General features: G+C 42.5%; 1 protein-coding gene across 5 annotated transcripts in view; it reads left to right on the forward strand.

The window, feature by feature from the left end:
- Positions 1–14,540, forward strand: part of QKI (QKI, KH domain containing RNA binding) — a 119,695-nt gene extending 105,155 nt beyond the window's left edge. Inside the window, exons 5-8 of one of the 5 annotated variants that reach the window (XR_011363594.1) lie at positions 120–207; positions 4,943–5,236; positions 7,867–8,930; positions 11,927–11,950. Coding sequence is in view for 3 of the 5 variants with exons in the window: in XM_069974375.1 (XP_069830476.1) it covers positions 120–207; positions 4,940–5,236; positions 8,856–8,930; positions 11,927–11,943 (477 nt within the window). In the remaining 2 variants the exon portion in view is untranslated. Of the gene's footprint in view, positions 1–119; positions 208–4,939; positions 5,237–7,866; positions 8,931–11,926 lie in introns of all 5 variants that reach the window. The other 4 variants (XR_011363593.1, XM_069974375.1, XM_069974374.1 and 1 more) reach the window with 4 other exon arrangements.
- The last annotated feature ends 1,542 nt before the right edge of the window (positions 14,541–16,082 follow it).

Here is a 16,082-nt window from a genome sequence, read left to right on the forward strand (position 1 = left end):
TGAAGTTGTATCTAGTCTGTGAAATACAAATGTTACTAAAGTCAATGAAATTACTTTTTTAAAATCAATATACCTGTTGTGAAATGTAATTTCAATCATTTTTCTTTTATCCTTTACAGGCCGAGGGGGAGGACAGCTTAAAGAAGATGCAACTGATGGAGCTCGCCATCCTGAACGGCACCTACAGAGACGCCAACCTAAAATCACGTAAGTCGCCCAAAGCTTTCTGCTTGTATTACACGTCTGCCCGTAATGATATCTCTGTACACGGACGTATTATCTTATTGTCTCTGCCCCGTCTCCTCTATCCTGTATATACATGGACTGTCCCTGCCCCCCCCGTCTCCTCTATCCTGTATATACATGGACTGTCCCTGCCCCCCCCGTCTCCTCTATCCTGTATATACATGGACTGTCCCTGCCCCCCCCGTCTCCTCTATCCTGTATATACATGGACTGTCCCTGCCCCCCCCGTCTCCTCTATCCTGTATATACATGGACTGTCCCTGCCCCCCCGTCTCCTCTATCCTGTATATACATGGACTGTCCCTGCCCCCCCGTCTCCTCTATCCTGTATATACATGGACTGTCCCTGCCCCCCCAGTCTCCTCTATCCTGTATATACATGGACTGTCCCTGCCCCCCCCCCCCGTCTCCTCTATCCTGTATATACATGGACTGTCCCTGCCCTGTCTCCTCTATCCTGTATATACATGGACTGTCCCTGCCCCCCCCATCTCCTCTATCCTGTATATACATGGACTGTCCCTGCCCTGTCTCCTCTATCCTGTATATACATGGACTGTCCCTGCCCCCCCTGTCTCCTCTATCCTGTATATACATGGACTGTCCCTGCCCCCCCCCCCCCGTCTCCTCTATCCTGTATATACATGGACTGTCCCTGCCCCCCCCCCATCTCCTCTATCCTGTATATACATGGACTGTCCCTGCCCTGTCTCCTCTATCCTGTATATACATGGACTGTCCCTGCCCCCCGTCTCCTCTATCCTGTATATACATGGACTGTCCCTGCCCCCCGTCTCCTCTATCCTGTATATACATGGACTGTCCCTGCCCCCCCCCCCCCCCCGTCTCCTCTATCCTGTATATACATGGACTGTCCCTGCCCCCCCCCCCCCCCCCATCCTGTATATACATGGACTGTCCCTGCCCCCCCTGTCTCCTCTATCCTGTATATACATGGACTGTCCCTGCCCCCCCCCGTCTCCTCTATCCTGTATATACATGGACTGTCCCTGCCCCCCCAGTCTCCTCTATCCTGTATATACATGGACTGTCTCTGCCCCGTCTCCTCTATCCTGTATATACATGGACTCTCCCTGCCCCCCCGTCTCCTCTATCCTGTATATACATGGACTGTCCCTGCCCCCCCCCCCCCCCCCCCCCCCCCCGGTCTCCTCTATCCTGTAGCTACATGGACTGTCCCTGCCCCCCGTCTCCTCTATCCTGTATCTACATGGACTGTCCCTGCCCCCCTCCCCCCGTCTCCTCTATCCTGTATATACATGGACTGTCCCTACCCCCCGTCTCCTCTATCCTGTATATACATGGACTGTCCCTGCCCAGTCTTCTCTATCCTGTATATACATGGACTCTCCCTGCCCCGTCTTGTGTCCTCTATCATCGGTCATCCTCTCTATGACTTGTGGCAGAGACGCCGCGCTCCTGTACTGTAAGATCAGGCACAGGGTTTATATTCTGTTTTTGAAGTTTAATTCTTTTTATTTCCCCTCTGCTTTGTGTATGACATCCTTCTGTTCTCCATTATTCTGATATCTCTGCATGCTCCATGTATATTGCTTATGTATACACAATCTAGCATGGCTGCTGCCGTATAGCTCCTATAATAAGTGATGCAACCTGATGATAACAGTAATGTGCTGATGGGTACTCAGGATCTAGAAACATGCAACACCTTGTTCTTTCCTACAGGAAGCCAAAAACTGGGAGGTGCATGTCACTCTTCTGCTTTATGGCACTTTGCACATGTAAAATAACAAAGGTTTTGTCACCATTGTATTCAGTATTTTAAAAAAATCATGACCATTCAGTAGGAGGCGTATTCCCATCTCGGCTGACACAGGTATACTTGTAGGGCGAGACCTCTTCTCTTTTCCTCCGATTCTTGACAGCTCATTGTCTAGGTTAGAGCTTCTCAATTCCAGTTCTCATGGCCATCAACATGATATCACCTGTGATACTACCTGATGGGTATAATTATATATCACCTGTGATACTACCTGATGGATATAATTATATATCACCTGTGATACTACCTGATGGCTATAATATTACCTGTGATACTACCTGATGGATATAATGATATCACCTGTGATACTACCTGATGGGTATAATTATATATCACCTGTTATACTACCTGATGAGTATAATTATATACTACCTGATGGGTATAATTATAGATCACCTGTGATACTACCTGATGGGTATACTTATATATCACCTGTGATACTACCTGATGGGTATAATTATATATCACCTGTGATACTACCTGATGGATATAATGATATCACCTGTGATACTACCTGATGGGTATAATGATATCACCTGTGATACTACCTGATGGGTATAATTATATATCACCTGTGATACTACCTGATGGGTATAATTATATATCACCTGTGATACTACCTGATGGGTATAATTATATATCACCTGTGATACTACCTGATGGGTATAATTATATATCACCTGTGATACTACCTGATGGGTATAATTATATATCACCTGTGATACTACCTGATGGGTATAATGATATCACCTGTGATACTACCTGATGGGTATAATTATATATCACCTGTGATACTACCTGATGGGTATAATTATATATCACCTGTTATACTACCTGATGGGTATAATGATATCACCTGTGATACTACCTGATGGGTATAATTATATATCACCTGTGATACTACCTGATGGGTATAATTATATATCACCTGTGATACTACCTGATGGGTATAATTATATATCACCTGTGATACTACCTGATGGGTATAATTATATATCACCTGTGATACTACCTGATGGGTATAATTATATATCACCTGTGATACTACCTGATGGGTATAATTATATATCACCTGTTATACTACCTGATGAGTATAATTATATATCACCTGTGATACTACCTGATGGGTATAATTATATATCACCTGTGATACTACCTGATGGATATAATTATATATCACCTGTGATACTACCTGATGGGTATAATGATATCACCTGTGATACTACCTGATGGGTATAATTATATATCACCTGTGATACTACCTGATGGGTATAATTATATATCACCTGTGATACTACCTGATGGGTATAATATCACTTTTGAAATACCAATAAAATCCTTGAAACATCACCTGTTGGTGCGATGAGGACTGGAATTGAGAAGCACTGGTCTAGGTTACCAACTGCCTCCCTGCTCTGAAAGCAATGGTCGGACTGATATATATATAAGTGTAGTGTGTGTATATGTCTGTGTGTGTGTATATATATAACACATAAACCACTATATTATAAAATATATATGTATCTCTTATATCTCAGCCAGAGCACTGCTTTCACAGCAGAGCTGTGGTTGGTAACCTAGACAACAAGCTACAGACAATGGGAGGGAAGGAGCGGCACATCAGGAGGAGACAAGTTTTCCAAATTATTTTTGTTTGCAAAAATATTTAAGTCCTACAAATATATACTATGATCGAGGGGGAGGGGGGTGGTATTCCTGATTTCAGCTGACAGTTATTGTGTTCCTGTAGCCCCCACTATCAGTTTAGATGGATTCTGGAGTGGTCACTCACTACAGCCGCAGTTCAGGGAAGGACACTGTGATCCTGCCAATCACATAGGTCATCTCTCCTCCTCCTTTGATTGTGTGCACAAGAGTTTCCGCTCAGCACATAGACCCCCTTTCTGATCACACTTGTATCTCTGTGACTGTGCCGATAGACCCCCTTTCTGATCACACTTGTATCTCTGTGACTGTGCCGATAGACCACCTTACTGTACACACTTGTATCTCTGTGACTGTGCCGATAGACCCCCTTTCTGTTCACACTTGTATCTCTGTGACTGTGCCGATAGACCCCCTTTCTGATCACACTTGTATCTCTGTGACTGTGCCGATAGACCCCCTTTCTGATCACACTTGTATCTCTGTGACTGTGCCGATAGACCACCTTACTGTACACACTTGTATCTCTGTGACTGTGCCGATAGACCACCTTACTGTACACACTTGTATCTCTGTGACTGTGCCGATAGACCACCTTACTGTACACACTTGTATCTCTGTGACTGTGCCGATAGACCCCCTTTCTGATCACACTTGTATCTCTGTGACTGTGCGGATAGACCCCCTTTCTGATCACACTTGTATCTCTGTGACTGTGCCGATAGACCACCTTACTGTACACACATGTATCTCTGTGACTGTGCCGATAGACCCCCTTTCTGATCACACTTGTATCTCTGTGACTGTGCCGATAGACTCCCTTTCTGATCACACTTGTATCTCTGTGACTGTGCGGATAATAATAATAAATCACTATCCTGGTGCATTTTGGATGTTTCTTTTACAAAATCACCGCCAGCGCTAACATATATTTTTTCACCAATGATTTGTGATTTGGGTATATATATATATATATATGTGTGTATGGGCTTTGATTTGAAGCATGTTGGCATTGAATCGCTCTAGTATTGGGGGTGGCTTGTACGCATCTGGGTGGTGTGCTTTGGCACGCTGTGTGATCAGCGCATGGACTAATGATTCTCCTTTTTTCCCCCTTTCCTTCCTTCCTGCTTCTTTCTTTCTCTTCATCCGTCCCTCTTATCTCTCCCTTTCCCGGTTTTCTCCACACTTCTTCTTCTCTCTGATTTTCTTTGCTTACTGTAGCAGCCCTTGCCTTTTCTCTTGCAGCAACAGCTCAGGCCCCCCGGATTATAACTGGGCCTGCGCCTGTACTGCCCCCAGCTGCTCTGCGTACCCCTACGCCAGCTGGCCCTACCTTAATGCCTTTGATCAGACAAATACAGACAGCCGCTGTCATGCCAAATGGAACCCCTCACCCGACTGCTACACTAGTCCCACAGGCACCAGAAGCCGGCCTGATCTACACGCCGTACGAATACCCGTATACACTGGCCCCAACATCAATCCTGGAGTATCCGATTGAAACAAGCGGCGTATTAGGTAAGAGTTCTGCAATGCTGCAAATACAGATTCATGGTAACAATTTACTGTGTATTGTTTCTTGGCTTGATGTGGTTTGCTGAACCTACTGTGTATATAGGGCACCTTGGTATATACCTCCTGTATGCAAACTGGGTGACCCAAAGCCTGGCTGTATATGTAAGCCGTACAGCAAGTAACACATGGAAGGATTCCCCCTTTAATTGGGATTTAGGATAAAAGTTTGTAGGTTTTTACATGGCCTCCCCCACTGTGACATAAGTGATGTCTATGGCAACTAGTCAGCTTATAGCTGTCTTTTCTAGTAAGCTTCCTATTCCTAGGCATGTAACCATGACACTGATTCTTTACTGTAAGAGCAGTGAGACTATTATACTCTCTATATTTACTGTAAGAGCAGTGAGACTATGGAACTCTCTCTATTCTTTACTGTAAGAGCAGTGACACTATGGAACTCTCTTCTTTACTGTAAGAGCAGTGAGACTATGGAACTCTCTATTCTTTACTGTAAGAGCAGTGAGACTATGGAACTCTCTATTCTTTACTGTAAGAGCAGTGACACTATGGAACTCTCTTCTTTACTGTAAGAGCAGTGAGACTATGGAACTCTCTATTCTTTACTGTAAGAGCAGTGAGACTATGGAACTCTCTATTCTTTACTGTAAGAGCAGTGAGACTATGGAACTCTCTATTTACTGTAAGAGCAGTGACACAGTGGAACTCTCTATATTAACTGTAAGAGCAGTGAGACTATGGAACTCTATTCTTTACTGTAAGAGCAGTGAGACTATATTAGGAAGACTGGGAACTTTTGAGAGGGATTTTTATTGACTCCAAATTAAGGATATTTTCTCTTTTGTGGTAATTAAAAACCCATATAGGGGTTTTTGCTTCCTCTGGATCCACACAATAGTGTTATAGGTTGAACCCTATTAACTATGTTACTATTATAATATAATGCAGAGGCTCTTGTGTAATGGGGGCAGGGGGGGGGGGGGCGCATAGATGATAGTGATTGTTTGTGTGGCCCAGCCACTTGAGTAGTCTTGCCTTGCTAAGGTGTTGTAGGGAGTGCCGATCTTGGCACTTGTCTACAGCCGTACACGGATGCATTTCCTTGCATCTAAAAGGACCCCAGCATTGGATGGTCAGGCCTCCTATGATTAGAGCTGTAAGTGTTGGTCACATGACCCTTCTGCAGTAATGCAATGTGTGGATGCAGTGCGGATGAAACGGACAACTGCAGACATAGTGGGCCACAATAGAAAAACCCAGAAGGATTGTGTGAGGGCGATCAGATTGCTGTAAGTTGTCTCATCTGTTTATTTCAGCCTACAGCCTTGCTGAGATATGCTTACAGCCTGCCCTCAGGGCTCCTCACATCCCTGCTCTATACAATGCAGACTATTACAGAGGCCTCTGGGACGGCACATCTATAGCCGCTTCATGCTATCCCCCATACCAATAAGGCTATCCCCCATACCAATAAGGCTATCCCCCATACCATCAAGGCTATCCCCCATACCATCAAGGCTATCCCCCATACCATCAAGGCTATCCCCCATACCATCAAGGCTATCCCCTATACCATCAAGGCTATCCCCTATACCATCAAGGCTATCCCCCATACCATCAAGGCTATCCCCCATACCATCAAGGCTATCCCCCATACCATCAAGGCTATCCCCCATACCATCAAGGCTATCCCCCATACCATCAAGGCTATCCCCCATACCATCAAGGCTATCCCCCATACCATCAAGGCTATCCCCCATACCATCAAGGCTATCCCCCATACCATCAAGGCTATCCCCCATACCATCAATTACTAAGATTGTCAGGATATTTATATTACAGGATATTTCCTCCTTTTAGCAGAATATAAAAACCCTCCAGACCGTATCCATTCAAAACAGCGACCCTCCAGTACAAACATGGTATTAGTGTATGTCCCACTGTCTGCGCTCACTGACGCCACAAGCATCAGGGTGACACATAGAATAGTTTTCTCCAGGGTAGAGCGGCCCCTGCGTCGGGGGGGGGGGGGGGGGCATAGCTGGTAGATGTCAGGTAAGACAAGGGGGCACTGAAGGAAGGTTCAGTCTCTGGAGGTCACAAGACGTCTCCACCCTGAGAACAGTGATCTGTGACCCCCCAAGGGAAGAGGGAGCCTATCTATTGGCATTGGTCATAGTGGTTGTGTCCCTACTGGTCCAACATCAATAAAGTATATTGCAATAATGTGTCTGTGATGAAATAATCTGTTAAAGGGGCTCTCCAGCAAAAATCTTTTTCTTTCAGATCAACTGGTTACATAGTTACATAGATTTGTAATTTACTTCTATTGAAAATCTCCAGTCTTCCAGTACTTATCAGCTGCTGTATGTCCAGCAGGAAGTGGTGTATTCTCTCCAGTCTGACACAGTGCTCTTTGCTGCCACCTCTGTCCATGAGATTTTTAAATTGAAATAAATTACAAATCTATATAACTTAAACAGACCGTTTGATTTGACAGATTTTCGCCAGAGTTCCCCTTTAACATGCACTGGCCTTGAAATGTAGAAAAACTGTAGGAAAAAAAAAGGCTGACAATGCTAACTGCTCTTCAATTGCCTTCCTTTTGTCTTCAGGTATGGCTTTCCCCACGAAAGGCTAAGAACTCAAGAAAACCTAAAATGACCTGTTCAGTGCTGATGAGATTTGTAGCCATTGCCTAGTGTCCCAGTCCTGAGCTCTGAGGAAGCTGCGTACTTACCTAGTGTCCCAGTCCTGAGCTCTGAGGAAGCTGCGTACTTACCTAGTGTCCCAGTCCTGAGCTCTGAGGAAGCTGCGTACTTACTAGTGTCCCAGTCCTGAGCTCTGAGGAAGCTGCGTACTTACCTAGTGTCCCAGTCCTGAGCTCTGAGGAAGCAGCGTACTTACCTAGTGTCCCAGTCCTGAGCTCTGAGGAAGCAGCGTACTTACCTAGTGTCCCAGTCCTGAGCTCTGAGGAAGCAACGTACTTACCTAGCAGTCAGCCACTTACTTGCACTTCTTCTCCTTTTTTATTTTGCACATAGACGGGCCCGGCGTTGCTTCAGTGTCGGGCTGTGATAGCAGTGAGTGTATAGTAGAATGCTGACTGCTAAGTTACTTACTCTCTGCGCTTTACTAATCACCTAATCCATCCGGTTTCTTCTTACTGACGTAAAATAATGGACGTTCAAAGCATTTCACAAACTACAACTGGAATCTCCTAATAAACTCATGTCAGTATTAAAGAACAAGAGTTATTAATCTGCAGAAAGTCGAGCACTTCAACGATTATGTGACTAGTAAAGCTCCATTGTTCCTGGGTCCCCCTATATACTGCCCTTCAGTGTCCGGGGGGCCGGCAGACCCCCACCCCCCAGGCGGAGCAGGTTAAGGCCAGCCTTGTTCAATGCAATATTAATCTGCCCGTCTCTCGTTCTACAGACTCCGCCTCCTGTGCCTTACCTTGTTGCTTCCCTAAACCCTTTTTGTAGCGCTCCGTGGCGGATTCTCCCGTTTTGATGAACCTCGTTTTTAATGTATTGTGTGACCTTTTTACATGAATGTCGTGTTTCTAACGTTGTCTTGGTAATTACAATTTGACTAGGTGCGGTGGCAACTAAAGTTCGAAGGCATGATATGCGCGTCCATCCTTACCAAAGGATTGTGACCGCAGACAGAGGTTAGTTTAGCCGCGTAGTTTGTATTTTTTTTTTTCCTTCTCGTGTTACCGTAAATGCTGTCTGTACGTTTACTGCACCACGCTGAATGTGCACCCCAACAGTTCAGAGCAGACGGGAAGGCTCAGCACCCATTGGCGGTGGTGGTTGTGCCCAGTTCTCACACTGCAGTAACACTATCCATGTATACACAGTAACTATCCATGGACCCCCAGTGTTTGGGGGTGTACATTAGATTTACACTCTGTGTTGTATAGAATAGCCTATCCTGCCATGCTGTTCTATAAATCCAAAAATATATAAATAATGAACCCAATAGAGTGGCCCCTATGGTGCCGGATGCTCCTGTATCCGCCTCCGGCTGAGGAGTCCATGAAGCCGCGGCCTTACATTACCGGTGGGCGTACAGCTAGCCTAGACCACCGCTCTGTGTTGGCGTGCAGAATTTATTGTGGTGTTGCAAAGCAGGACAGATGAATGCTTAACTATAACAGGTGATGATGAAGGCCTTAGAATCCTTACCGTAGCCTTAGAGGGGAACAACAGCAAACTTCTTTTCTTTCCAATCAACTGGTTTCGGAAAGTTATATAGATTTGTAGTTAACTAAAATTTTAAAACCTCCAGTATTAGCTGCTGTATGTGCTGCAGGAAGTGGTGTATTCTCTCCAGTCTGACACAGTGCTCTCTGCTGCCACCTCTGTCCATGTCAGCAACTGTCCAGAGCAGCAGCAAATCCCCATAGAAAACCTCCCCTGCTCTGGACAGTTCCTGACATGGACAGAGGTGGCAGCAGAGAGTACTGTGTCAGACTGGAGAGAATACACCACTTCCTGCAGGGCATACAGCAGCTGATAAGTACTGGAAGTTTTGTGTTTTTTGTTTTTTTTTATAGAATATTCTGACACCAGTTTGTTTGAAAACATTGTTACCTGTTGTTCCCCTTTAATTGCATCCCTGGGAAGCTCCATCTCTTATAACTAAGCATTCTTGACTTGAAGGGCAGTCATTTCAGTGGATATTCCTGACTACATTTGTATCATATTATTATCAGTTTAATTGTTTTAATAGACTGAAATACTTGTTATAACCTGTTAATAATGTTGCACAGTTATAAACCTGTGTGGACTGTACTTGGCCATAGACGTAGCAGAGGAGGTGTCCCAGCTGTGCCAGTATATTACACTATATTACAGTCCAGTTACAATACGCACATTGGCATCTATGTATAACACATTATATGACTACATGCCGCCATTGTGCTAGTAATGGGCCACTGTTACATATGTGTGCTCGATAAGTGGCAGCATAGCCGTCATTAGCCGCTTTACCTGATCGGTCACAGGATCAGGTGACTGTGGATGCGCTCACGCCACGTGGGTTCCGTTCATGATCCCTATTGGATAAGATTTGGACTTGTGCACAGAGCGCTCTTGGTGTGGTCGTGTCCGTGCTCGGCCGATCATCCAGCAGCAGGAGCGACCGCACACTGATCGGGTAAAGCCGACTAATGACCGGTGCACTTTAAGAACCATAAAGACCCCGGAATACTTTAATGTTCCTAAGAAATTCAGTTCAGATATTGGACGGGAATCTGACTAACGGGAGAGAGAAATCTTATGGTCTTTCTTTCCGTTGATGAAGTTGACCGTCTGATACCTGGTCCCTACGACTAAGCGATCTGTGACTCATATATATGTATATATATAACGCCACAAATTTGACTTTGCACTGAAAACTTCTCGGCTCCATCTCCTCTGCTCCAGCCCCGATGGCGAGAGTACAGTCCAAGCAAATGGAACCTCATAATATATAGAGTAAAGCTGTTGAGTCTTAAACCATACTACTGTAAGTGGACCAAGTAGTGAAGGAGATTGTGAGTTACTGAGGGAAGGAAGAGCTCAAGAACACTGGGAATGTTAGCTTTCCACTTGAGAACTTTTTATGTTTTACTGTATTTTTATTATTATTATTATTATTTTTTTTTTTTTCAAAGAAAATAGTATTTACTGATGGCGTAAGAAATATAAAAGTATAATGCAGGAATGTATATGAAATGTCAGATTTTATTGTATTGCAGAGTATTAGCTATGAGATTAGAGGGCTGTGTGTAGTCACAAATGCTTTAGTAGCAGATTAGATTTCGTTTTGGGGTTTTTTTTTATGTACTTCAAAAAATTTTGAGTCTAGAAAGAAAAGCCCGGACTTTTCCAGTGTTTACATACAAATGCCTTTTCTATATGTCCTATATTGTGTACATTAGTCGTTTCAGCTGCTGCCGGTAGTGTTAGCCGCTCCTGGTTCACACCATGACGCCTACTGTGCTAGACCAGAGTTTATTATTGCTTTGTATTATGAGGCCAAGAGATTTTGTGTTTGTAAATAGAAATGAGCAATAAAATTTTATTGAATAAAAACGACCTTGTTTGGCCCATAGTTTATATTAAACATTGATATTTTTGTCTTCAATTTTTGCTTTTAAAAGAATAAAAAAAACCAATCTTTAGCTCCATTTGTCTAATCCCAGTTAATAATCCCATCATCATTATTAATATTAGCTGCTTGGATGCTTGCACCATTGGGGAGTACTAATGCTTAATAGCAGTCAGATACTGATCGTCTGCACTGACTGTCTGATCATTTCTTTCCCAGTTCCAAGCTGATTCATTATCGTCTCCAATCTCCGACTGCTACTAACCATTAGCCCTTAGTTGTGTTTTATTTCCATTTTTTCTACTTGTTAACCCGTTTTATGGGTGTGGGCTCCTCCTTCACACATTCGAATCATGATACTCGGTGTCATGATTTTGTTGCATTCTGTAGATGGTGTCAATCAGTTTGTCAGTATTAAACATGCTTGTTTTTTTATTAGTTGTGATTAGTTTTCATGTTGTCATTAAGCAGTCACTAGCTGAAACTAATCTCTTCTCTATCTTTTCTTTCTTTTTTTTATTTTTATTTTTTTTCATTTTTTTATTTTTTTTGTTTCTAACCACCCAGCCGCCACCGGCAACTAACCTATGACCTTCTGACCTCTGAATTCTTCACCCAATGATGACCTGACCATGCCTGCCTGCTGATCAGTTAACTGGTAATCGCCTCTGCTTGCCTGTCTTCAGTGCAGCGAGCTGAGGCTCTTGTCCGTTCGTCTTACCATCTAACAAAAGACACAGAAAAATGGTTATCTTCCAACTCAACATTTTTTTGCATTTGTTTTTCCTTCCCTGATTGGGTGAAAATGATTATAGTATCTGCACTGAATTGTAGTAAAGCAATAAGGTCCAATTCATCCCTTCGCGCTGATCATATTCTAGTGTCCTAACCGCACGAACGGTCTAGCGGCTCCACCTACAGCACTGGCGAGACAGATGATCCTCAGCTACCAATGACAGAGGCAGGAACTGTGAGAGACTTCTAGGGAACTCGACTTTGTTTTTTCTCTCGTATAGTGAAGTATAAAGCTGAATGTACTGTGTTGTGATGATGCATCATGCATGAACCTGATCGGTCAGGGATTTCATTGGTGGAAGTGATTTTATATATTCTCAAGAACAAATATTAAAGTATATAAATGACTCGAGTCACTACAGAACCCTTACAGGGTCATTTAGTTTTATTTATGATATCACCTGCCAAATGTCTGACATGGATGAGGGTGCCATGACATGCCGACTGTGTGATCTGCACGCCGGTATCGTCATGGGATAGACCCACGAGCCTCACATAATCAAATCGTAGAAGAAGGTACATGCATTATGTATCACATTACTTGGCAAACTGTTCAAATATGTTTTAGACCTCCCTGTATAGAACAAAAAAATTAAGGATGTAAAAGCCATGCTTGCCTATTTGCTGTATAATTGTATTGAAATTGTAGATACAAGTGTAGTGCATTGAAAACATGAACAAAAAGTAGATACTTTTGCTATACAAGGGTGCTGGTGAAGAAAAAAATATATTTTTGGAAATGTAGCATTTTATACTTTCAAGTGTTATAAAAAAAAAAAGAAAAAAAAGGAAAAACAAAAAAACAACCCTTTATTGCATTGAATGCTTTTGTTTTGGTGGTAGTCAAGGAATAAGACCAAAAAAAAGAACCTTTTTTTGTCTTTTTTTTTTTTTTTTTTTCTCCCCTTACTGTTTTCTCCTTAGTTCCAGTATCTGTGTAAGTCTAAGAAAAGAAAGTGCCTTATTTTTCTCCATGGTCATCTAGTCCCGTGGTTTTGTATAAGTTTGTTCCCTTTATTTCCGTCTAGGTCAGATAGCCTACAGCGTGTTGCCAACGCAAGTTTTGATGACTTTTATTAGCAGTACGAGAAATTCTCAAATTCCGTTAAGCCGTAGAATTCAGACTCGCAGAACAATGTTCTATAAAAAATCGTTACGGTCACCACAGAAAAAAGTGTTTTCATAGGTCACAACTTTTCTTGCCTGTACCTTACGTATTGCCAACTCCACCTTACTATTGCCAGACCTCGGTTTGGTAAGTTTTAGTGTTCTGGGCTATTTGTTGCCTTCCCTGTGTGCAGTGTATTCTACAGTCTCAATTACAGGTCAGCACTAACGCCTCGCGCTCTTAGATTTCAAGCACCTTTGTGGTGACCTAGTCCGCCATCCCCTCCCACCCAAACCGATTACCCGTTGATTTACTATGCAACAGACATTCATGCTTTCCTATTCACCACCGGATTTCAGCTCAGCAGCTCTGTCTTCCCGGTCTATACACAGTGTTGCAGTTTATTTTAGTTTTCTCCCCTCTTGGGGGGAGGAAGGATTTGAACAATTTTAAGTCACATTTGCATTTAAAGAGATCAAACCGTTTTGAGATCAGTATTTTAATCCAGATTCATCTCAGTTGCGATAAACCTGGACATTTTAGCAGCTTTATTTTTTAGATAACCTTTTAATTTTTGGGAGAAAGATGGACGATGTGAAGTCTATTGGATAGACAATTGTAAGTCATGATCGCTACGAACTAACTTAGGAACAAATGGGTCAACTTTCCCATAAGAAGCATGACTTCCTGAATGCCTTTGATCTCAGTATTATGATTTTTCTGTTTTTATTCTTTATAATTAGGTAGGTGTTTTTTTTAGTCTTTTTTTTTTTTCTTTGACAGTATTATATATTTTATTTTTTAGAATGTTTAGATGGGAGTGTCGCTGAAATGTAACCGTACAGATAAAATGTGTTTGTCTATTCTTTATAACGTTAGTAGTTTCATGCTATGTATGTATCATAACCAACCTATTGCCTAAAAAAATGTAAAATAATGTATTTACAGCCATTGTTACAAGTTTATAATGTATTTTTCTATCTTGTTTTATATGTATGTTATATAACATTCAAATGGATTTTTTTCCTGATTTAGAAAAAGGATACAAAAATGCAAAACCCACAATTTTGATAACTGAAATTGCCAATTGTTTTGCAGTACTTTATTATATTGGGAGTGTTGTCTTTCTTGGCTTCTAGTTAGCGACTGGATGACATTAGACATATTGGGTTTTTAGTTGGGTTTTTACATGGCTTGCATTTTACTTCTTTGGTTCTTTGCTGTTTCTATTAACCCCATAGCATTATTTTAATAAATGTTATAATACCAAGATACTAACTCTGGACTTTGTCTGTTTATTAACCTTGTATGTGTTATTATAAGGAAGATCTAGAGAGACGACAAGAATGTAAAGTCTTGAGTTACACACTAACACTGGAAAGCGTGACCACACATAACTCTGCGTTACTTGTTTTAATATTGTTTGTCGGCTGACATTCTGCACATTTACCTTTAAGTATAGCTTGGTCGACCCGGCCTGGTGCCTTGCCAGTATATGCCAGTAGAGATGGGAACAAAATGTTAATATCACTGGGCATAGTGTCTTGCCACTTGCCTTTCCAGCATCTGCATTACTAATGCCACACTCTTCTTTCTTGTTCTCTAAGTCGGCTCTCTGCAACTTGACAATGAGGGGGGGGGGGGTTGTGTCGTCTTTGAAATAACAGACTCACTGTAGTACTTTTTTTCGCTCCTGAAACCAGTTTGATTCACCTTTTTAATATTAAATAACACCTGACACTGAAATCATTCTGCTTGGCCCCAATGCATCGTTCCAGTCGTTGTAGACTTGCCTTTCCCTACACGTTTTTGGCCTATTGCGGACCTGTCCTAAAAAATGTTTTTGCCATCTCCTAGGGACACGTTAGTATTATGAGTCCGTCTAGGTCACAGAACCCGGTGAGAATGTGTTAAGTGCTTGTTCTTCTGATCCGTTCGGATCTGAACACTCAGGCTGACAAAAACATTTCATGTCTCTATGGCAATTCAAACGTTTTTAGTTCATTTTTTAATGGCAGGTAAATGCTAAAAAGTAACTGGAATCTTTAAAAGGGCTTTTGTGTTTTTATCACTGTAAAAAAGTGTATTTAGTAAATTTTCATTCATAAAGATTATGAATAAAATTTCGACTGTCCACCTCACATACATCATTCTTGACTCACGAAGGTCACATCAGACACTTTGGGTTTTGTCAAAGTCATTGGCACTTATTGGCACAGATTGATCAAGCCGTGAAACCCACATGATCTGGTTTTGGACGAAAATCAATGTGGGTTTCAGACAGCTTGATACATCTGGACCATAGTTTCCGTGTACATTAAATCAGAGTGTACCATAAAATGTGGGACAACAGAGAAGTGTGACGCTGCCGCGTGTTCTACACAGGTAATCATAAGCTGCTTGTACTTCCCAATTGTCTATAATGCAAAATACAAAATGACATTGTGTATCCGCAAGTGCAGGTTTCCTCAGGTTGTGGATGTGTTTCGTTTTTTTTAGTTATCGGATTTAACTGGAAAATGTTTGGGAAGATATTGTGGGTTTAATATTAAAGTTTTGGAACTTCAAGCTGATAAAATTCAAATTCTGCTAAACCCCAGCTGGGTGAGAGTAGGGGGCTTCTTGCCTCCTAGGCCCCCTTCACACTTCAGGTTGTACTAGGCACTGAGACTCTTCAGGAAATTACAGAACCTATCCGGATTTCCTGAATTGGTGCCCCTATGGAAGTCTAGGAGCATCAGGAATGGCTGACACTACATTTTTTTTCTTGTTTCCTGATCATGAAATCTAGAAGGCACTCCTGATGCTTTCCTGACCATA

This window comes from Dendropsophus ebraccatus, chromosome 6, assembly GCF_027789765.1.
Source record: "Dendropsophus ebraccatus isolate aDenEbr1 chromosome 6, aDenEbr1.pat, whole genome shotgun sequence".
Classification (NCBI taxonomy): domain Eukaryota; kingdom Metazoa; phylum Chordata; class Amphibia; order Anura; family Hylidae; genus Dendropsophus; species Dendropsophus ebraccatus.